Source organism: Manis javanica, chromosome 5, assembly GCF_040802235.1.
Source record: "Manis javanica isolate MJ-LG chromosome 5, MJ_LKY, whole genome shotgun sequence".
Taxonomy (NCBI): domain Eukaryota; kingdom Metazoa; phylum Chordata; class Mammalia; order Pholidota; family Manidae; genus Manis; species Manis javanica.
Genome location: NC_133160.1, coordinates 50,266,678 through 50,290,595, shown reverse-complemented (window position 1 = coordinate 50,290,595; position 23,918 = coordinate 50,266,678). Strand labels below are relative to the sequence as shown.

The window sequence follows — 23,918 nt, the reverse complement described above, 5'->3', positions numbered from 1 at the left end:
GCGATTGGGAACAAGACAGGGATGCCCACTCTCCCCACTGTTATTCAACATAGTACTGGAGGTCCTAGCCACAGCAATTAGACAAAACAAAGAAATAGAAGGAATCCAGATTGGTAAAGAAGAAATTAAACTGTCACTATTTGCAGATGACATGATATTGCACATAAAAAAAACTAAAGACTCCACTCTGAAACTACTAGAGCTAATATCGGAATTCAGCAAAGTTGCAGGATACAAAATTAACACACAGAAATCTGTGGCTTTCCTATACACTAACAATGAACTAATAGAAAGAGAAATCAGGAAGACAATTCCATTCACAATAGCATCAAAAAGAATAAAATACCTAGGAATAAACCTAACCAAGGAAGTGAAAGACCTATACTCTGAAAACTGTAAGACACTCTTAAGAGAAATTAAAGAGGTCACTAACAAATGGAAACTCATCCCATGCTCCTAGCTAGGAAGAATTAGTATCATCAAAATGGCCATCCTGCCCAAAACAATATACAGATTTGATGCAATCCCTATCAAATTACCAACAGCATTCTTCAATGAACTGGAACAAATAGTTCAAAAATTTATATGGAAATACCAAAGACCCCGAATAACTAAAGCAATCCTGTGAAGGAAGAATAAAGTGGGGGGGATCTCACTCCCCAACTTCAAGCTCTTCTACAAAGCCACAGTAATCAAGACAATTTGGTACTGGCACAAGAACAGAGCCACAGACCAATGGAAAAGAATAGAGACTCCAAACATTAACCCAAACTAAATTCGATAAAGTGACCATGGACATACAATGGGGAAATGGCAGTCTCTTCAACAGATGGTGCTGGCACAACTGGACAGCTACATGTAAGAGAATGAAACTGAATCACTGTCTAACCCCATACACAAAAGTAAATTCAAAATGGATCAAAGACTTGAATGTAAATCATGAAACCATAAAACTCTTAGAAAAAAACATAGGCAAAAATCTCTTAGACATAAACATGAGTGACCTCTTCTTGAACATATCTCCCCGAGCAAGGGAAACAAAAGCAAAATTGTACAAATGGGACTACATCAAGCTGAAAAGCTTCTGTACAGCAAAGGACACCATCAATAGAACAAAAAGGTGTCCTACAGTATGGGAGAATATATTCATAAATGACAGATCCGATAAAGGCTTGACATCCAAAATATATAAAGAGCTCACACACCTCAACAAAAAAAAAGGAAATAATCCAATTAAAAAATGGGCAGAGGAGCTGAATAGACAGTTCTCTAAAGAAGAAATTCAGATGGCCAACAGGCACATGAAAAGATGCTCCACATTGCTTGTCATCAGAGAAATGCAAATTAAAACCACAATGAAGTATCATCTCACAGCAGTAAGGATGGCTACCATCCAAAAGACAAACAACAACAAATGTTGGTGAGTTTGTGGAGAAAGGGGAACCCTCCTACACTGCTGGTGGGAATGTAAATTAGTTCAACCATTGTGGAAAGCAGTATGGAGTTTCCTCAAAATGCTCAAAAGAGAAATACCATTTGACCCAGGAATTCCACTTCTAGGAATTTACCCTAAGAATGCAGCACTCCAGTCTGAAAAAGACAGATGCACCCCTATGTTTATTGCTGCACTGTTTACAATAGCCAAGATACGGAAGCAACCTAAATGTCCATCAGTAGATGGATAAAGAAGATGTGGTACATATACACAATGGAATATTACTCAGCCATAAGAAAAAAACAGATCCTACCATTTGCAACAACATGGATGGAGCTAGAGGTTATTATGCTCAGTGAAATAAGCCAGGCAGAAAAAGACAAGTACCAAATGATTTCACTCATATGTGGAATATAAGAACAAAAGAAAACTGAAGGAACAAAACAGCAGCAGAAGCACAGAACCCAAGAATGGACTAACAGTTACCAAAGGGAAAGGGACTGGGGAAGACGGGTGGGAAGGCAGGGATAAGGGCGGGAAAAAAGAAAGGGAGCATTACGATTAACATGTATAATGGCGGGGCACAAGGAGGGCTGTGCAACACAGAGAAGACAAGTAGTGATTTTACAGCATCTTACTATGTTGATGGACAGTGACTGTGAACGGGTATGTGGGGGGGACTTGGTGAGGGGGGAAGCCTAGTGAACGTAATGTCCTTCATGTAATTGTAGATTAATGATACAAAAAAAAAAAGAGTAAAGAGATGAGGGTTATTTGACTGGGCTTTTTTGAATGTGGAAATATATAGGCTGAATTTATTTTTGCCTTAAATCCTAATATCACAAAAGTAGGGGACATTTCCTTAAAGCTAAAAAAAAATCTTTGGGGAAGAAAGGGAAATTTTTTACTTTAAAAACATCCAAAATGGATTAATAAATGAAAATAATATGCTTACAGTAGTAATCTATACTTTTCATATTGATACAGATTGTCCTTGATTTCACCATGGAAGAAAAATAATAGATTATATAGATTATGGGCGTGATACAGCATGGTCATTTTTTTCTCCTTAGCAAATAGCCTAATATCTATTCATACTTTTAATAAAGCTTTATAGTTTCTTCCTTGAATGGATTGTAACCTAAATGGTGCTTTGGGTTACAATATATCTACATGAGGAATAACCCCACATATTTTGGTATAATTGCATAAATCAGGCTTTGACTTTTATTATGGAAAACAATCACAGTCACATTTCATTCTATCAAATCTATGATTGTGCTATCTCAAAAAATATGTTCACATAATAAGAAACAAAATATCAGGAAAAATTTGGTATGTTAAGACAACTGCCTAATGAAGTACAACTGGTTGATGCAAAAGTCCATCCTATTTTCAAGGATGAAATGTATTTACAAGTTTTAAAAACACTTAGTTATATTTAATTAGACATATTAAATAATGAGGTCTCATTCAAATTTTTTAAACATATTCCAATGAAGAGTTTAAATGACTTGAATGTAGGGATTATTTTTGCATTTCGTATCTCAGATGATACTTTAACAATTATACATATTTCTTTTTTAGGTAATGTGACTGTTATTTATAGTATAACTAAAATACTTCACAGACTTTGTAAACAAGCTACTTTTTAATGTAAAGTATGTTTTGAGTAAGGGTGGCATATCACGGGTTTTCAAACATTGGAATGGATCAAAAATCACCTGGAAGGTTTATTAAAACACAAATTATGGGGCAAATTCAATAGATCTACAGAGGGGCCTGGGAAGAGCATGGCTAAAAGGTTCCCAGGTGGTAATGGATGCTGCTGGTCCACAGACCACCACTTTGAAAGGGCACATATAAAGAGAAAACAAATTGTTTCTAAAAACTTCTGAGAAAGACTTTCAAGCTCTAAGTAACTTGTAAAAAATGATCCACCAACATTCAAGTTATAATAAATGATTTTTTCATTAATTACTAGTGCAAAATAGTTTTGTTTATATTAACTTTTCAAATAATTAGCAAATTTAAAATTCATAAGTATACTGGCTACCAAAACATCTTTCTGTACTTAATTTCATTTTGGCATTAAAAAATATATTATGTGAAGTAAAATAATATAAAAAATGCAGGGAAAATTTTCTACATATATACACATGGACTTGCATATGGTATTATATTTTGAGGCAAAATCACTGTGTTATAAAAAACTCTCCCTCCCATTTAAAAAATTTCAAACTAGTATCAGATTACAGATCAGTGAACAAATTGCCAGTGATTAGGTGGCAGGTAGACTTTTATTATGGCTTTTGGTTAAAAATATTAAAATAATTCCGACTTTATTAAAACCTAGGTTCTCATAGTGAATATCTCACTGTCTCAACATATTTATACTACTTTTAGATGAGCTCCACACTCATTCTCAACTTTGTGGACCGCTCAAATATTATGTGCTTAATTTTGTGGGAGAAAGAACTACAGAACTGAACAATGGGAAAAAAAACCCAAATCCCTAAATTGTAAAACAGATTTCTAGAGGCTTGGGTGTGTTAGCATTCACATAAACATTGCAGTAAGTATATTCAGTACACTGGTTCCTTAGTTTTTATCACTTTGTCTTAGTTTTTATATACTTCTCTGTATAACTTGCATTCTATCTGATTTTCTCCCATATATGTGTGGTATATCTTATGTAGCTTCAGACTTCTGTCTAAGTCAGAAACCTAAATCTTTATTAAGGTCTTTTACATGCTTAAGAAGTATACAAAATTTCTATTGGATTTAATTGAGATTTCTAAATATAAATTTCTTATTTTTAACTTTTGGCATTTCCCAATGGCACTGAAATTAATGTCCTAGCATGAACATCAGGACACATTCGAGAGTACAATCAGGGCAATGAGGCAGGTGTTGGCCACGCTGCCCTGTCAATCAGTCCTTTTGGCTCAGAATCCCCACCTCATGCTTCTTCCTTCCATTGCCCTCTATGTCTGACTTCTCTTCAAGATCATAATCAAGAAATTATTGTTGTTTTCCATAACTTGCATACTTACAATCAGGAGGCATCCTTTCTATAAATATCATATAATATTCTTTAAGAAGTTCAAAATTTTCCTGATTAATACTTTCTTGCAAAGAGACATCTCCAAACCTTAGAACCAAAAAAAATAAAATAGTTATAAGTTATAAAATATCACCTGAAAGTAACATTTTTAATCTCTCCTTTTTAAATAGATAGAAATAGTTTCCTAAGGAAAAAGTCTCTTTTTTTTTAGCAACATTGCATGATGGTGATTTCAAACATATTCCAGTCTCCACTGGTCCTGATTCCACCAGTCTCCTTTGAGACACCAAAATATTCTCACAGTCATCAAAAGTGAATTTAAATGAAATACCAAATTTAAAATACCAGCCCTGTGCCTGTGCAAAACTGATATCAGTTTATTTGTCTCCCCACCTCTGCAAAGCTATATCTTCACAGGAGTAAAAAACCCTCTGTCTCTGTTTTATTCCTCCAATCTTCCTCTTCACCATGACACCTTAGAAGGGGTCCAGAAGATCAGAACTGAAAACTGGGCTTCATACAGTCTTGCATATGCCATCAACTGCTGTTGGCATGTGTAGAGCTCTGCAGTCTACCAAAGAGTAGTTCACTTCTGTTGACATGATTTTATGTCCACATCATGAAGGCTGACAGCCTCTGTACTGGCACTCTTCTTCCCCTTCTTCAACAGAGAACTTTCTACCTACATATCACTGCCCTTGTGTTTTCTTTAAGCATTTCCCGGTTTAAACATAAAGTCCACTTGTGTCTACAGAAAGATGCTATGTAAATTAATGGCTTCCAATATGTGTCTCCATCCAAATCTGTATTTCTAGATGTCACATGAAAATTTCACCATGAATTATCCAATCCCTTTTAAATGCAACAAAACTCCAAACATAAACCACCTCCTTTTGAGTAGAAACAAACATGTGCCTCATGTTCTGACATTAACTCAGGTTCAAAAATCCAGGCACTCTTCTGGGTTGCTCTCTTTTCCCCACCCTATCCACTATTCATTGATCTTTTCACATCTCTGGTACTCTTTCTTTCTACTTTATCACTATAATTTCATATTAAGTATATACTAATTATATCCAGTCTAGAGTGGATATAAAGCTTCCTAAATATTCAAGTGCTATGCCTCAGTCTCCTTCCCTTCCAATCTATCCTTTATATCCTCAACAGATCATTCATTCCTTCAACAAATATTTATCTAACACCCACTATGTGCCAGCAGTGGCTGGCATCAAATCAGTTCACCAGACTTCACTGCTTCTCCTCTCCCTACAAGGACAAAGTCCAGTCTCCTTAGTTTAGCATCTAACTTGACAAAGGTTTCCAAAACTCTTTGTGGGAATGTATTTACATTCTTCTCCCTTGCCACCAGGATTCTGATGCGTTCAGGGCTGTTGCATGCTATTTCCCCCTGTGACTACTCAGCTTGATTAATTCCTATTCATCTTCAAAGCCTTGTGGAAGGCTCATGTACTCTATGAAAGCTTGTGGAGGAAATCCTGTCCCATCTATGAATCTCTTTATTTCCTTCACTATTCCTATCCCTTCCAGATCTTTGTTAATTGTATGGGTCAAAATATAATGTATTATTTGTCGACCTGTTTTCCTTCCTGGATGGTAAATTCCTTCAGGACAGAATTATACCTGTTATTGTTACTCCATGTACTCCCTGTGTCCCACAGTGTAGCAGAGTGGTGCCAGTGAATGCTCAATTTCCATACTGGGTTAAAACTAAACGATAAGAAATAGGCCCAGGAAAATCTACCAGAGGGTTTCTCTAAATTTCAAAATAGTATTCTTTTTCATACATTATAATCAACAAGTATTTTAAAAGTATCATCCTTGCTTAAGTAATATTAGTGTTATTGGGTCCTCCCAGAAATCACATGTCGGAGCTAGACCCTTAGTGTGTCTGTGTCTAGAGATGAAGCCTTTAAGGAAATAATTAAGGTTAAGTGAGGTCATAAGGGTGGGGCCCTTCTCCAACAGGATTGGCGTCCTTGTTAAAAGAGACACCAGAGAGCTCTGTTCTCTCTGTGTATACACAAAGAGAGCACGCGAGGGCACAGTGAGAAAGCTGAAGAGAGCTCCCATGCCAGATGAGCTCATGCTCTGATCTTGGACTTAGCTTCTGGAATTGTATGAAATACACTTCTGTTGTTTAAGCCACCCAGTATGTGGTATTTTGTCCATGTAGCCCATGCAGACTAATTAGTATACTTAACTTATTTACTAAATATATCCATTTATATATTTATATTTGTTTATATTTATATATAAGTATATTATATATACTTATATAGTATAAATATATACTTAACATGCATTTTGGCTATGGGTAAATATGTAGTAAAATATTACACCTGGATTGTACAGCATACCTAACATGTAGACATTGCCTAGTAAAGCTAAAAATTCACAATCAGAAAAATGAGGCTCAGAGAACTGAGATGAAGCGATTTGCCTAAATAAATAGTTGGTTGATATTAGAGTGCCAGCTTTTCTGCTTCGCTTCATGTTTTTCTCTACTTTGCCATTTTGTGTCATTTTCAAGTCTTATGCATCTTATATACCTTTCAGTTGTGAAAAAAATACATTTTTTTTTGAGAGGGCATCGCTCATATTTATTGATCAAATGGTTGTTACCAACAATAAAATTCTGTATAGGGGTCTCAATGCACAATCATTAATCAACCCTAAGCCTAATTCTCAACAGTCTCCAATCTTCTGAAGCATAACGAACAAGTTCTTAGATGGTGAACAAATTCTTACCTACTGAATAAGTTTTTACATGGTGAACAGTGCAAGGGCAGTCATCACAGAAACTTTTGGTTTTGATCATGCATTATGAACTTTTAAACAATCAGGTCAAATATGAATATTCATTTGATTTTTATACTTGATTTATATGTGAATCCCACATTTCTCCCTTATTATTATTATTATTATTATTTATTTTTTAAAATAAAATGCTGAAGTGGTAGGTAGATGCAACATAGAGGTAGAAAACATAGTTTAGTGCTGTAAGAGGGCAAATGTAGATGATCAGGTGTGTGCCTATAGACGAAGTATTAATCCAAGCTAGACAAGGGCAACAAAACATCCACGGATGCAGAAGATTTCTCTCAAAACAGGGGGGGTGAGGTTCTAAGCCTCACCTCTGTTGATCCCCAATTTCTCACCTGATGGCCCCCCTGCGACTGTGCCTGTCTTAGGTTGTTCCTCCCTTGAGGAATCTTACCCATCTCTGGCTAACCAGTCATCTTCCGGGGCCACACAGGGAAATGTAAAGTTGGTAAGTGAGAGAGAAGCAATGTTTTTTGAAAAGGTTAGCTTTTTACTTCTTTGCAGATTTATGCCTTGTGGCTTCTATGCCCAACATTTGTCTTGAGGTATCTTTACCACTTGGAAGAATTATGATACTCAGTAATTTTGATATGAGGCACAAATTCTACTTAAGGGTTGTAATTAGGAAGGAAGAAGAAAAGCTATAGAAGTAGCAGATGGAAGAAAACATGGGAAGATTGATTATTTCTTTGACATATCTTCTTGTAGAGTAACATAAGCATGTATAGGTTTTAAACTACTAATTAAATTGCATACACACATTAACATAATAGGAATACAGCTACATAACCAAAGCAGACCTACAATTACCAGCCATATCCAGTGAAACCAAAAAAACCAGTTAGGCACCCTAGGCATTTGTGAAAACTTATCAATGATATGATGGATATTGTCTAACTGAATTTGAATAGTTTGAGAAAAATCAGACAAGTTAAGACAACACATTCCTGGGAACTGTTCACATCCCATATGTTCTTTTAACAATAGATAGTCTATAGTCGCAAGATTTTGGAGCACTGCAACTTGCACTTCTAATTCTTGGTTGAGTTCTGACAGTATAGATCCAGTCAAATTTGTTGTTTTACTGTATGCACAGGCCAGCTTAGATATCTCCTTCTTCATTCCTATGGCAAGTCCAGGAACCGGTGGGATGAATGCAGCTACAATTGCAACAGCGCCAGGATCTTTGTTGAAGTGTTTTGATGATCAACTTCTGGAATGACTCTTCCAGAGAATGTTGATGTTGGAAGTTCTTCATATTGTATCTTAATTCGTTTTCTGGGTAGCCAAATTAGGCTTTGATCCTCTGTATAAACACAAACAAACCCTTTGCCCACACTTTGATATGCCCTTTATACCATTGTGAAGAACTTATTGGAGATCACCACACAGGAACTGCTTTTTTTCTTAAGAGAAAGGAATATTATCAGAAAAATGTATTTCCATAGCTGATCATCTGACAACCTTTAAATGATCAAAATTAAGGATATTTAAAGCATGCATTAATCGTTGATTTACAGTTAGTTTTATCCAATCAGGGAGTAATTCCCTTTCCTTTTTTTCTTTTCGTATCATTAATCTACAATTACATGAAGAATATTATGTTTACTAGGCTCTCCCCTATACCAGGTCCCCGCCACAAACCCCTTTACAGTCACTGTCCATCAGCATAGCAAAATGTTGTAGAATCACTACTTGTCTTCTCTGTGTTGCACAGTCCTCCCCTTGCTCCCCCCCATTATGCATGCTAATCATAATACCCCCTTTCTTCTTCCCCCCCCTTATACCTCCCTACCCATCCATCCTCCCCAGTCCCTTTCCCTTTGGTACCTGTTAGTCCATTCTTGGGTTCTGTGATTCTGCTGCTGTTTTGTTCCTTCAGTTTTTCCTTTGTTTTTATACTCCACAGATGAGTGAAATCATTTGGTATTTCACTTTCTCCGCTTGGCTTATTTCACTGAGCATAATACTCTCTAGCTCCATCCATGTTGTTGCAAATGGAAGGATTTGTTTTCTTCTTATGGCTGAATAATATTCCATTGTGCATATGTACCACATCTTTATCCATTCATCTACTGATGGACACTTAGGTTGCTTCCAATTCTTGGCTATTGTAAATAGTGCTGCAATAAACATAGGGGTGCATTTGTCTTTTTCAAACTTGAGTGCTGCGTTCTTAGGGTAAATTCCTAGAAGTGGAATTCCTGGGTCAAATGTTAAGTCTGTTTTGAGGATTTTGACGAACCTCCATACTGCTTTCCACAATGGTTGAACTAATTTACATTCCCACCAGCAGTGTAGGAGGGTTCCCCTTTCTCCACAACCTCGCCAACGTTTGTTGTTGTTTGTCTTTTGGATGGCAGCCATCCTTACTGGTGTGAGGTGATACCTCATTGTGGTTTTAATTTGCATTTCTCTGATAATTAGCGATATGGAGCATCTTTTCATGTGTCTGTTGGCAATCTGTATTCTTTTTTGGAGAACTGTCTGTTCAGTTCCTCTGCCCATTTCTTAATGGGATTATTTGTTTTTTGTTTGTTGAGGTGGGTGAGCTCTTTATATATTTTGGATGTCAAGCCTTTATCAGATCTGTCATTTATGAATATATTCTCCCATACTGTAGGGTTCTTTTTTGTTCTTTTGATATTGATGGTGTCTTTTGCTGTACAGAAGTTTTTGAGCTTAATATAGTTCCACTTGTTCATTTTTGCTGTTGTTTTCCTTGCCCGGGGAGATATGTTCAAGAAGAGGTCACTCATGTTTATGTCTAAGAGGTTTTTGCCTATGTTTTATTCTAAGAGTTTTATGGTTTCATGACTTACATTCAGGTCTTTGATCCATTTTGAATTTACTTTTGTGTATGGGGTTAGACAATGGTCCAGTTTCATTCTCTTACATGTAGCTGTCCAGTTTTCCCAGCACCATCTGTTGAAGAGACTGTCATTTCCCCATTGTATGTCCATGGCAACTTTATCAAATATTAGTTGACCATATATGTTTGGGTTAATGTCTGGAGTCTCTAATCTGTTCCACTGGTCTGTTGCTCTGTTCTTGTGCCATTACCAAATTGTCTTGGTTACTATGGCTTTGTAGTAGAGCTTGAAGTTGGGGAGTGAGATCCCCCCTACTTTATTCTTCTTTTTCAGGATTGCTTTGGCTATTTGGGGTCTTTGGTGTTTCCATATGAATTTTTGAACTATTTGTTCCAGTTCATTGAAGAATGTCACTGGTAATTTGATAGGGATTGCATCAAATCTGTATATTGCTTTGGGCCGGATGGCCATTTTGATGATATTAATTCTTCATAGCCACGAGCATGGGATGAGTTTCCATTTGTTAGTGTCCCCTTTAATTTCTCTTAAAAGTGACTTGCAGTTTTCAGGGTATAGGTCTTTCACTTCTTTGGTTAGGTTTATTCCTAGGTATTTTATTCTTTTTGATGTAATTGTGTATGGAGTTGTTTTCCTGATTTCTCTTTCTATTGGTTCATTGTTAGTATATAGGAAAGTCACAGATTTCTGTGTGTTAGTTTTGTATCCTGCAACTTTGCTGTATTCCGATATCAGTTCTAGTAGTTTTAGAGTGGAGTCTTTAGGGTTTTTTATGTACAATATCATGTTATCTGCAAATAGTGACAGTTTAACTTCTTCTTTACCAATCTGGATTCCTTCTATTTCTTTGTTTTGTCTAATTGCCGTGGCTAGGACCTCCAGTACTATGTTGAATAACAGTGGGGAGAGTGGGCATCCCTGTCTTGTTCCCGATCGCAGAGGAAATGCTTTCAGCTTCTCGCTGCTCAGTATAATGTTGGCTGTGGGTTTATCATATATGGCCTTTATTATGTTGAGGTACTTGCCCTCTATACCCATTTTGCTGAGAGTTTTTAATCATGAATGGTTGTTGAATTTTTCAAATGCTTTTTCAGCATCTATGGAAATGATCATGTGGTTTTTGTCCTTGTTTTTGTTGATGTGTGGATGATGTTGATGGATTTTCGAATGTTGTACCATCCTTGCATCCCTGGGATGAATCCCACTTCGTCATGGTGAAAAATACATTTTTTTTTGTATGCAAGAAAGATGCCAGAGGAGGGAAAGGACATTTTTTAATTAAGTGACTCACAACTAAAGTAGTCACAATGACATGAATGGCAATTTAACCTAATCTAGAAGGCTTTAAAATATGATAGTAACTATTCCAGGAGAAGTTTGTATAGTAGAATCTCACATCTCTCTCAAGACCTCACTCAGAGGCTTTAAATTATTAATTCAAACCCTACACACTCTGTACTCTACAGTACCAAAGAAGAGACAATTAATTTAGAGTGCTGTTTTTTTCCAGTTTCCAAATTTGTATAACTTAGGTTCATAAGTATCATTCACCTCAACCGTTCTGCTTGCTGTGAGGCAAATATATATAGATGACTGGAATGTAATCTGATCTTAGACACTGATTTGCAAAAGTGCTTAATTATAAAAGAAAACTTCTTGTATAACAGTGAATAAAATTATATTCTGATTTATGCAAGCCATAAGAAAAGAGATTAATAGCTTCCACAGTTTGAAATTAACTATGTGATACAAAGCTGCATTCTAATTTTGTAACTGGCAAGTGAGAATCATGAAAAACTCATCCTGTCCAGGAAATATCTTGTGGATGAGAGGAAGAGAAAGAGAAATCACTGAAAAATAATAGATAAAAATAAGCACCTTGACCATCTTTGAAGTTTAAGAGGACTATAGTGGCATTTTTCATTTACTTTGTTTTGGTAAAGGCCTAAAATATACTTGTCAGGTCTTGACAAACAATATGCTAGATGCTTTTTTTAGACTTCTGCCTCAGGGGGAAGGAGACATTTGGAGAGTGAATTATAGACAAGAAAACATTTTTAAATACTAAAGCGTATCAAACTCTCCAAAAGTTTGCCTATGAGGGAACTTTTCCAGCCAGGCCATACAGCCAATGGTAACTTCTTTCTCTAAGTTCCTTTAAAAATGTGTTCTTTAAACCTTAACTCATATCTACATTTTCAATAATCTCTGTGTGAACCATGTAAGGTGCAATAGTAATTCCTCTGCTCAAAAAGTGTTTTTGCAGTGACTCATAGGATCACACACAATCATTTGTTGTTTGAGCAAGTTTTTTTGAAAAGATGTCTTAACATCCCCCTATACCAACTATTTTAGTAAATAAAGCAAAAGGTCCAGAAAATTTTGACACAATTAGATGGGTTTACAATGTTGGAATACATGTGAACATAGAACATTCTAAAATTTGATATACACGCATAGGTATTTGGAAGTATGAAGAAAACTAATCCATGTACATATTTTGGTTTTGGCATCAGTATTTTTTGTCCTTATTTTACCACATTTCAATTTGATGTACGCCAGAAATCCTTAAATGTGAATATTTTTCCTTGCCATATCAAATAACTTGGTAGTGATAAAAAGCAATATGAGCCCCTGAATCCAACTTATGTTTAGGAACATGTGGAATTGCTCAGCATATCCATGACAATTAAAAAAAAGTTGAAGCATCAGTCTTATACCCGAAGCTTACCTCTCAGCAAGAGTTTGCTGCTCATTGATGCCAACATTAAAAAGTACTGGATGCACATGAAGCAACTGCCCTTCTTTAATCTGTAGAGGCAATGACTCGAACATTCTTGCTGGAAGCTTCACCTCTACCACATAATGTTCACTGAAGGCAGTGGAGGACAAAAAGAAGATGCACTGCTTAATTCATTCATTTTTATGTCATTTTAGGTTCATTGGAAAGAAAAAGTAAGACAGCTAGAATATAGTACAGATTCAGGTTTTTGGCTGCTATCTGCTTATTTTCTGTTATTAATTACTACAATAATTATTTCATTCGCTTTACTATTCCATTACTTGGCACAAAAAAGTGTTTACATGTTTGATTTCTCTCCATTCTTCTGAGCTCCTTTACGAAGGGAAGAATGTTTAGTTCATTTTTGTACACCAGGGCCATGGGCATAAGAGCCTCATAATTATTTTCTTGATTTAGTTATATTTAAAACCCAATCAATCCTAAGATTGAGATTGGTAATTTAATGATGGATTTTTGAATATAGTGAAACTAATAAACTAAATCATATGTAACATTTTTTAGCATGGCTTGATTTTTTTATTATTATTAAATAATAATATATCCAATATATTTTGTGATAACCTGATGGAAATGTAATGGTTTCATTATTTAAGTTATAACCTCTGGAGGTTCTTGATCATTTTGCAACATGAGCATATCACAGAGACATTCTTTCATTGGAAATTTCCATTAAAAATGACCCCTAATGTGAGGGTTAAAAATCTGAATGAGGATTCACAAAATATGGTCAAGAATAGCTGCTTACATATTTTGGAACTTTGCATCTTTTGATGCAGTGTGAATTAAGTACTGAAATGTAGAGAGTTCTTCCCAGAATTTAGGAAAACCCATGTGTTTCCAGAACTATATAGTGTGCTGGGGTTGGGAAAAGAAGCACAGGGCAATCAATGAGTCTCTTTGTGGAAATCTTTTTGGAGTTTCCAAGTATAACTGAACATAGTCTGGATCACTGGCTCTGAGATATGTTTCTTACCTGAGCTTACAACCAGACAACCAGAAAATACCATCAGTCCAGCAAGCAGGGATGTTAGCACTCCCCTCAGATGGATGGACACATTTTGCTGTTTTACACTGCTCTCAGTGCCCTTTGCAATAGCTTGGCTAATAGAGGGCTGTTGTTTGTTTATTTCAAGTCTTTGAGGAATATGTGAAGAATCAATGAGTCAGTCCAAGTTTAAAGGTTGTTCTGAAGGTCAAGCATTATAGAATTTTTGATGACTTTTTGTCAACTCTATTAAAATATAATTAATATAAGGAAGTGTGTGCATTACGTGTTTAATTCAGAGTTTTGACAAATTTAAAGAGTTGTACAAACACAACCTTAATCCAGTTTCAAAGTATTTCCATTACCTTAAAAAAAATCTCTCATGTCTGTTTGAATTCAAACCTCAATCCCACTGTCCACCCCAGGAAATCACTGATCTGTTTTCTGTTTCTACAGATTCTACTTTTCTATGTAATAAATGCAACCAAATGATATACAGCCTTTTGTTTTTAGCTTTTCTCATTTAGCTTAATGACTTTGAAATCATCCACACTGTAGCATGATCAGGAGTCTGTTCTTTCTTATTGCCAAGTAATGTTCTACTGTACAGATATACCACTTGTTCTCTATCATTCACAAGCTGATAGATACTTGAATTACCTCACAATTTTGGCTATTATGAATAATGCTGCTATGAACATTCAGACATTAGTTTCTGTGTGGACATATGGTTTCATTTTCTCTTGGGTATATACCTAAGAGCCAGTTTTAGCTTTAACTTTTTCACAAACTGCCAAACTGTTTCCAAAGAGGGAGGACCACTTCACGTCCCCACCAGCAATGTATGAGGTTTCCAGGCTTTCCATATCCTTACCAATACTTCTTATTATCTGACTTTGATTATGACGATTGAAGTGTAAGTGAAAGTGGTATCTAATTATGGTTTTAAGTTTCATTCTCCTAATGACTAATGATGTTGAGTATGTTTCATATGCATCTTATTTGACAAAAGATCTGTTTGAATCCTTTGCCCATTTTTATATTCGTTTTTTTGTCTCATTAATACTGAATTGTAAGATTTCTTTATATATTTTGGGTAGAAGTCCCTTATCAGATATATGATTTGTATATATTTGTCCCAATCTATAGCTTGTATTTTCATGTCCTTAGTGATATTTGTGATGCTTAAAATTTATTATTTTGATTAAATCCTATTTATCAAGATCTTTATTTTTTGAATCTAGATTTTTGGGTCATATTTAAGAACTTTACCTAATACAACTTAGACAAATATTTTCTCCTGTAAGTTTCATAGTTTTAGTTCCCTTTTTAGACCTATGATCCATTGTGAGTTACTTTTTGCATATGGGGCATATTGAGACTCAAAATTCTTGCTTCTGCATATGTATAACCAAATGTCACAGCAACATTTTTTGAAAAATTCTTCATTGAATTGCTTTGGCACCTCTGTTCTCTAAATCACTACTGTTTCTAACAGCTTTTCAGGAGTACATTTTTTTTCTGCCTTCTAATCCAAATCAAGTCAGCCTTCTCTGGTAGTGAAGCTTCTGGTCCCCCTGGCCTGCCTCACCCATGGCAAGCTGTGTTGGCAGAGCTGGGGTTAATGGAAGCAATCCTTGGCAAAAATGCCACAGACTCCAACTGTTTTATCCAATGTTCACTAGTTTTTCATTAATAAATACTTCTAAATTTAAAAGTGGTTGTTTCAGAAAATTTTGTCTAACTGCAATGTTGCTTTCTGGAGAGAGGATTTGCCAAGCTGCTCACTTTGCCACTCTAGAAGTCTCTCTCCCATTTGTATGATAACTTTTGAATAGAGCCTGAGGAACTCCCTCAGAAGCACCTGCACTCTGCCTAGACTAATGGCCTGGTAAGCTCCCTCCCCTTATAAGTTGTGGTAAAAGTGTGTTTCCCACTTCTGCTAATAATCTTCATAGTAATAGAGTGGTACTGTTTCTCAGGTGTGTGTTTGAGCAATTTTATTCCTCTTTCTTCCAGTGAATGGTAAATTAAGCATTAGTTTGCAGATGAAATGTTTAACTTTATGAGGATTTATGTTTCTTTCTGTACAAGGAACAGTTGCCTTTCATTCAACCATGTATCTCTGAGCCTCCTTCAAACAAAATTTAAAATAATTATCACACATTTACTATGGACAAGAGAACAGTTTAGTTTGAAATTTTATACTTAATATCTTAATATTAATTTATACTTAATATCCATATCTCTCTGGAATGAAAAGGACTCTCTCTTTAGCACATTCATTTTTTTTTTCAGTGTTATCTGAGAATGTTTCAAATTTCAAATACCCTCATGCAGCATTTAACCAGAATGGTTAAAATGTAGAGAACTTCTCACTGAAATGATTTACCACAGTACATAATTCTTCTGTTGGAGATCTATTATAAACATTATCATTTCTCTTAATTATTTCTGATATTTTGTCTATCATATTGACCTTTGAAGCTATTTACTTAAGACCATTCTTGGAAATTGTAGACTGGCAGTGAATTGTTAAAAATAATTAAGAAAAATGGTGCTATATGCCCCTGACACAGAAAATCATCTTTTCTAAAATGTTGCTGCTTTTAGCAGAATTTAACATAAAGTCATCTCAAGAATTATGATGCTATTAACTAAATGATTTCAGCAAAAGTAAAAACATTCAGAGGAGCTTTGGACTAGACAGTAATAGAGACAAAAATGTTCTTCCCATGACTGCTATGATTCTGAATTCTTCATATTTCAAGGGAGAGCTAATTACCATACTTAGCTCACTACAGTACAATTTACAAACATTGATGAGATTTCTAGGAATTTTTCAAGATCTTCCCCTAGTATGTCATCTACTTTTTTCCCTCACCAAAAAGGAAAAGAGAATAAAACAAAAGTTTTGAAACCAAACCTTAACTCTCCTTGGCTACCTTGTCAGGAATAAACACAATTATCTTGCTCTTTACAAAGAAAGCTTGGTCATTTGGAAGTGGGCACCACTTACCGCCTCCCTGTTATAACTGGCAAGACATCACTGGACTTGGCTTCAATTATTTTAAATGTGACTTTCTTCAAATCTGAAATGCCAACAGCCATGTCCTCTAGCATTCCGATTTCGTCACCTAAACAAGGGAAAAGGAGTGTGGTTACAAACATACTATTTAAAGAAAATGTCATTTGGTACTACACCTCCCTGCTGGAATCTGTTCGAGCGTTTTAGTGAATGAGTTTCTGAAAGCAGTGAAACCATTCTAAACGCTTTTCCTCAGAGGCTGAAGGTTTTCACCAGTGAAATAAGAACCATTTCAATGGACTCCAGCAGTCCACATGCCTTTGGAGGCAAGGAAGAGTATATACATTTGCTGGAAGGCTAGAGAGACATTTTAACTTCTTTAAAAAACAGTATCGTTCAGATCTCTTTTCATTAGTAGGACTGATATTTCACATCTAAAATTAACAGAGATGCTGAATTGAAGATCACTGACCCAGACTCCTGTTAGTTTTGTATCTCAATATTCTGCCAAATAAAGCTTAAGAAGGAGATAATTCACTAAGATTCTAAATCAGCACTGGCCAACAGAAACATAATGCACATCACATATATACTTTAAAATTTCCTGATAGTTATATTTTCAGAAGAGTAAAATGTAAAAAAGGTGATACTGATTTTAATAATGATATATTTTTACTTTAACCCAATATGTACAAAATATAACTTTAGCCATAAGTCAATGTAAAGTCATTAACTATTAATTATTAATATAAAACTATTTTTTTACTAGTCTTCTAAATCTGTGTGTACATACAGTACATATTGATTTGGACTAGACACATTTCAAGTATTCAATAGCCACACCAGACTATGTATTGAATAACACAGTTCTAGACATTAGAGAGTTGAGGCTTTAAAAATCTAGTCATTGACTATGTTGGCAAAGAGGCTTTTACATTAAAAAAGGCAGATTGCTGCTCAAGGATCCACTACGAAATAATCTATAATTCCATTTTCAAAATATAAGGGGGGAAAAGGTATAGTTATAAGATGGATGGAAGCAAAGAACTTAATGTTACAGCATTTCTGTAATGCTTTATACAGTAAAGGTTTACTTCTTTTTTTATGTTTAATTGAAGAACCCATAGCTCAAATATCCTTGTGAACAGGAATATGATTTTAACATGAACTAAGGCAATACTTACTATATGTACTTAGCAGTCCTTCATATTGTACTACTAATCCCACTGTGTGAAGCTGCTGTAGGAAACCAGGGTCATGCAGACTTGTGTGCAATTTGATGATAAAACCACAAACCAATCCAGCTAGCTAAAAAAATAAATCATTGAAGAAATTTACTGGGGTCAGCAAACTTTAATTGAAAAAGATTTAAGACTTCAGAGGCATCAAAGATTTAATTAAAAATTTTCAAGTATGTGTAACAAAAATTATATCCATTTTGGAACCAGTTGACAGTCTTTGATCTAAGAAGGCTTAGGGAAGGCAACTCCGGTAAGGGGAGGATTGCGGGGACTCAGGAGTTAGCTTGATAGTCTGCAAATTCTGCCTCTGCCATTTTTAGCAGTGAAACCATAAAAAGTTATTTGACACTCCAAATATTATTATTATTATTATTGCACATGCAGAATAGAAACAACAGTAGTTACTGAAAGAACATGATGAAGAAATATGTAAAAGGCAGAGCATACTACCTGACACAGAGTTCTGTTTGCCACACCCATGAAATAGCGGGGTCAGGCACAGTCTGGTTATAAGATTGCCTTTGCCTGGAATGTTTAGAGAGAAAGGTGGCTATCTTGTTCCCTCCATGTGTCTGTCTATAAGACTCAGTCATGGAAAGGGGTAGGAGGAGGCAAGGGAGGCCCCGAGCATAGCTGCTGTGCAGAGGTGGGTCTTGACATTATGGATAGGGTTGGTGTAACCCTGTCACACCTCCCATTCAGGCCTCACTGCTCAATAAACCTATTTTATAAGCAAACAAAAGAAGTAATTATGTGGCTCTGCCTGGGATTCATGGGGAGCTGTATAGAAAGGGGTTGCCAAGAGACCCCTTCTGCGAGTCCTAGCTGCCACCTATGGTGCAAGGCAGCTGTCCCTTTTCTTCTGCTGTGTGAGGTGAGGGACCCCAAAGCATACCATGACCACAGGATGGGTGACCCTTTCCTTCATGCGCTCTGCTCTGGAAAACAGAATGTACATTTCAGAGACATGGCCATCTCTTTGCAGAAATACCCAAGGCTCATAAACTGTTTCCCTTGGGCTCATATTTATTATAACTAAGAAAAACTGGGTACCAAAATTTTAAGGAAAAGATGCCTTAAAAAATAAAACCACCAGAAGAAGACCTCTAATATCAGCACGGGTAATATTTAATATCCCAGCCCGGGGCCGCACTCCCGAGAGGCACCTACTGCTTGGCTGAAGACGACGTCCCTCCTCAGCGTCAGCATCAGACTCTGGGGCAAGCTGTACGCGAGCTCCTGAAGGAGCACGAACGTCAGCGACTGCTTGGCCCTGCTCACCACTTCCTGCATGCAGTCCTTCAGCGTACAGACGAGGGGACACAACTGTTCATACCAGTCCTCTGCGGGGAGGCCGGGGGCAGAAACACAGCGGGGCAGGTGAAGGAAGGTCTTGGAAGACGCAACCAATCTAGTATTTTTTCAGTCAAATTACACATATCATTAAGAATTCACAAAAATTAGATTTCAAGATCTCCGATTCAGATCTCGCCTCTGAACTCCAGATGTCTGTGTTCAGCCCCCCACTGGACTCTCCACTTGGAGATATTGAACGTGCGCACAGTGGTGGGGCTCCTCCCTTCTCTGCTCCTCTCTGATGTGGGGTGCTGCCTGTATCGTTGGAGGGCGCCACCAAACTTGATTTCCTGGACTTCCACAGTCTTCACATTTACCTGGTCATAAAATTAGTTCCACCACTGTAATCATGCACCTAGAATCCACCTCCCCTTGACCTCTCCCATCGTCATGTACCAGTCTCCCTGGATTCCCTTCTCTCCCACACCCTAACTGGCCCCTCTTCCAGCACTCATATCCTACTCAGAATCCTTTCTCAGCGGTGCTCCTGGAGGGGCTCTCTAATCAGTTAGAATCCCATCTCTCACTCTCTTGCTTCCACACATACAATATTTTGAAAGAACTAAAGCATTCAGAATAAAGTCCAACAGTTTAAAAGATCCTCCGTTTTCTGACCTCTGCGTAGCTGTCCAGTCTCATCCCTTGGAATGACTTCACTTGCAGCTTTGAATCCCCAAGCTGTTCCCCACACCTGTGTGGCTGTCTCACCTGTATCTTTACTAGGCCTGTCTCTAACCCAGGAGTGCCCTTCCTCTACTTATCTTACTGACTAACACTTTATCTTCTCTGCAGACTCATTCAGAATTTTTCTCCTCCAGGAATTCTTGATTGGTCCCCTCCCATGTACTAAAGCTTGAGTTGAGTTCATTTCTATTTGTGCCCAAAGCTCCTTACCCTTACTGTTCTCGAACTAGCCACACACTGTTCTGCAAGAAAGGGAGCTCATGAGGGGAAGGAATTATATTTTAAACACTGAATCTCTATAACCTAGCATAGTATCTAACATATAGCGGATATTGTTCAGTTTTAATTGAATGAGTAGTTACAATAAATGTAACAGTCTTTTTAGTTATAGGCAATTATGACAAAAATCAAGGTTTTGACAGTATTTGGAACTCAGACTTTCCTCAAATCAGGGTATGAAACTGACAGACTTTCTTCAAATCAGGGTATGAAACTGACATCATCTGTGCTTTTTGTATGTCTAGATTTCTAACATGCTTTAGTTATGTAACTATGACTTTGGCATAGACTACAGAAACAAGTTACACTTCAGTTTATTTGGAAATGAAAGCCCTGAAGGTCAAATACCATGCATTCTAGACTGTGTGACACTCCATTAACATACAAATAAATTAAAAGTAGTAGGACAAATACAATTTAATAGAAATGAGTGCACACTGAAAAATTAATTATGAATTGCAATCTGAAATGATATGATCTTCTCGACAAGAAGTCTGAGCTTTGTCTGAGTTATGAGTGGTCAGTAATGAGTTAAGACCTTGAAAGAGTTATAGGGAATGATTGAAAGAGTCATAATCATTATTGTATCATATCTCATGTCACTTATTTACTTTATGGTATGGTATAATAAACTCGATGAAATAAAGCAAAATGGTTGAAAGGATAAATTAATGGCCCCAACTTAATAAAAAGATGTGCTCTTGTTAATACTCTATGTAAATGCTGATATGATGCTCTAATGCAGTATACATTAGGAACATTATGAGTTATTATTTTAAAATATTGTATAGTTAACTGTTATGATAGGAATAAAAACACTAGAGAAAGGGGAATTCAATGAAGGCCTATTATATCAGTAATCATTTAATAAAGGACTCCCTTGTGGGCAGCCTAAGATGAAATATGAACAATGGTTCAATTTAAATAAGCATCAGCTAACTATTGATTTTTATGTATTAGTATATGTAAAAGGGCAAATGGAGGTACATCAGACTCATTTTAAGGATAAAAGACACATCTATAGACACCAAAAAAAGGATATTCTATATTCCTGTGTTTTTTCTTATTTGCATTCTTGTATCTTCCATTTTCTCCCATTCTCTTATTTAATTATCATTCTTTGTGTGAATGTGTACACTGATACATACGCATACTAGGAAAGCAATTATTTCAATGAACTGACCCAGATATAGATCTTAAAAGATAACAGAGAGCAAAACTATTTTGTCTTGTGCTTAGGTCTGTAATCAATCAGCTTCTACTAAAGAATTCTCAAACATAAAATAAAATGGGTGCAGTAGGTGGCGCTGGTTTATCAGGGTGAAACAGAACTCCTTTGTCACTGCAGGTAACTGATTTCCATTTTTGGTACATTTGCATAGTTCCCACACAGTATGTACATATTGCTCAGGTACCCTGTATCACACTATCCCGTGTCAAGTGGTCAGTAACTTACTTGGTCAAAAGCATAAGATGCTTTTTCTAGTTAGAAAATGGAAACTTAATTTGTGTATACCTTTTTCCCCTTGAAAGGCACTGGTGGCTAAAATTAAAAAACAAATATTGGTTTTTTGGAAGGTCTTTAAAAAAGAAAACCGCAGATTTCTTCTTTCACATCAGGACGTCTTCACCCACTTCTAACTCTATCTTTACACTTAATTTAACCAGTTGATTCTTACTAAAAAAATGCAATCAGAGAAAAAGAAAAAAGTCTGATTTCTAGTCCTACTACTTTAATACTAAAAACCTAAAAAAAGAGAAATACCTTAATATTCAAAACCTAGCAGTCTTGTTAGATACTTGTCTGATACTAATAATATTCCAATGTGTCCATTTATGAGAGATATGCTTTTCATAGCTAAAGTATAAGAAGAATGACAATATAAGAAAACATTCACTAAGAATATGAAAAATACAAGTTTGTGAGCAAGTAGAATGTCTTAAACAGAGTAGGAAGCTTGCCATGGAAAAGCATATGCAAGAAAGCTAAAATTACATTTTTTCTTGAAAAGCAACAATTAATTGAAGTTCAGCAGATAAAGGAAAGCTACACTGGCAGATGCAAATTGCTATGACTACAGGCTTTGTTCGCCGTCAATATTCACTTAGTATAAATATCAGGTTCCGAAATAAACATAATGGGGTCTGACAGGCTGAAGAAAGGCTGAAGTCAGTCCACAAATGGCCTTCTTTTGCTCCAACGAGCATTCCAAATCATTCTCACAAAGGAACAGCAAGTGCCTTAGCTTTCTCTTTAAAATTAATGGGAAAAGAAAAAAGCTATAATTGTTGATGGTCTTGAGACCACTGTCATTTCTCCTCACCTTTCTGTCTCTGTACTTTATCATTTACATGGCATTTACTTTGTCCTCTTGGTAAAGCCATTTTCTGGCAGGGATGATGGTGATGTTCATTCTGCACAAAGGAAGAAATCCTGAAATGCTCACATCCCCTCTTCTGAGTTTAGTTTCCTCAAATTCAACTAAGATTTTATATAACACGCACACACACATGCACACACATGCACACACACTCTTTCTCTCATGATACACCCAGTGAATCTGGGTGGCTAAGGGCTCACGGCAATACAGTCACTGTACCAACATCTCTCCGGGAGCCGGCTGGCCCAGCAGGCGCTGACAGGCCCACAGCTTCAATTCTATCCCTCGGGCCCCTTTCAGTGGTGGAGAAAAATATGAAGAGAATGTTTCAGTGTCTCTATAGGAACTTGCTCAAACTTCTTAACCCGGATACCAACCAGCCAAGCCTTTCCTCAGGAGGACATAAAATGTGTGTGACTCAGTTGAGCTTTTCCTGGGCTTTGTGAAGTGCGTTGGAAGCCATCCGAGAGCCAGTTTTCCAGCCTGGTACTTGCTTCGGTAACGTCTTTGAGGGACGCTCGCTGAAGGATTCTCGGGACGACAGCGGGGTGCCTCCTGCCTTCCTCCACACACCACCCACTTCCTGCACGGAATGGTCCTGTCCTCTGAACTCAGTGGCTCTTATGTTACTCGAGGGAAAAACAGAAGAGCCGTGTGCCAGCCAAGTGCAGCAATGCCTGATGCTTCCACCCGGTTCTCTGGGCCCTTTCCTTCGCAGATGGCTGTTTTTCTTTGCTCATTTAAAATAATTAGCTCCGCTACAGGTTTGTCGTCATTATCATTCTTGTTATCACAATTTTCATACATAGAGTAAGAGAAAAGCTAAAAGCTGCAGACCCATTAAACTTTATACAAGGGGTAAGAGAAGAAATGAGCCCAGCTCTTAGGATCCACCTAAGCTAAGGAGGTGATGAACTGTGAAGCTAAGCAATTAGAACGGCTTCTAAGCAGCGTGATAAAATCCCCAAGATTGTGAGGACAGAC

General features: G+C 36.6%; 1 protein-coding gene across 11 annotated transcripts in view; it reads right to left on the bottom strand.

The window, feature by feature from the left end:
- The window catches only part of INPP4B (inositol polyphosphate-4-phosphatase type II B), a 910,826-nt gene that overhangs the window by 91,186 nt on the left and 795,722 nt on the right, over positions 1–23,918 (bottom strand). For all 11 annotated transcript variants that reach the window (XR_012131555.1, XM_073237008.1, XM_036996729.2 and 8 more), the window contains 5 exons: positions 19,405–19,577; positions 18,178–18,301; positions 16,985–17,102; positions 12,909–13,049; positions 4,492–4,589 (listed from right to left, as the gene is read on the bottom strand). Coding sequence is in view for 10 of the 11 variants with exons in the window: in XM_073237008.1 (XP_073093109.1) it covers positions 4,492–4,589; positions 12,909–13,049; positions 16,985–17,102; positions 18,178–18,301; positions 19,405–19,577 (654 nt within the window). In the remaining variant the exon portion in view is untranslated. The remainder of the gene's footprint in view (positions 1–4,491; positions 4,590–12,908; positions 13,050–16,984; positions 17,103–18,177; positions 18,302–19,404; positions 19,578–23,918) is intronic.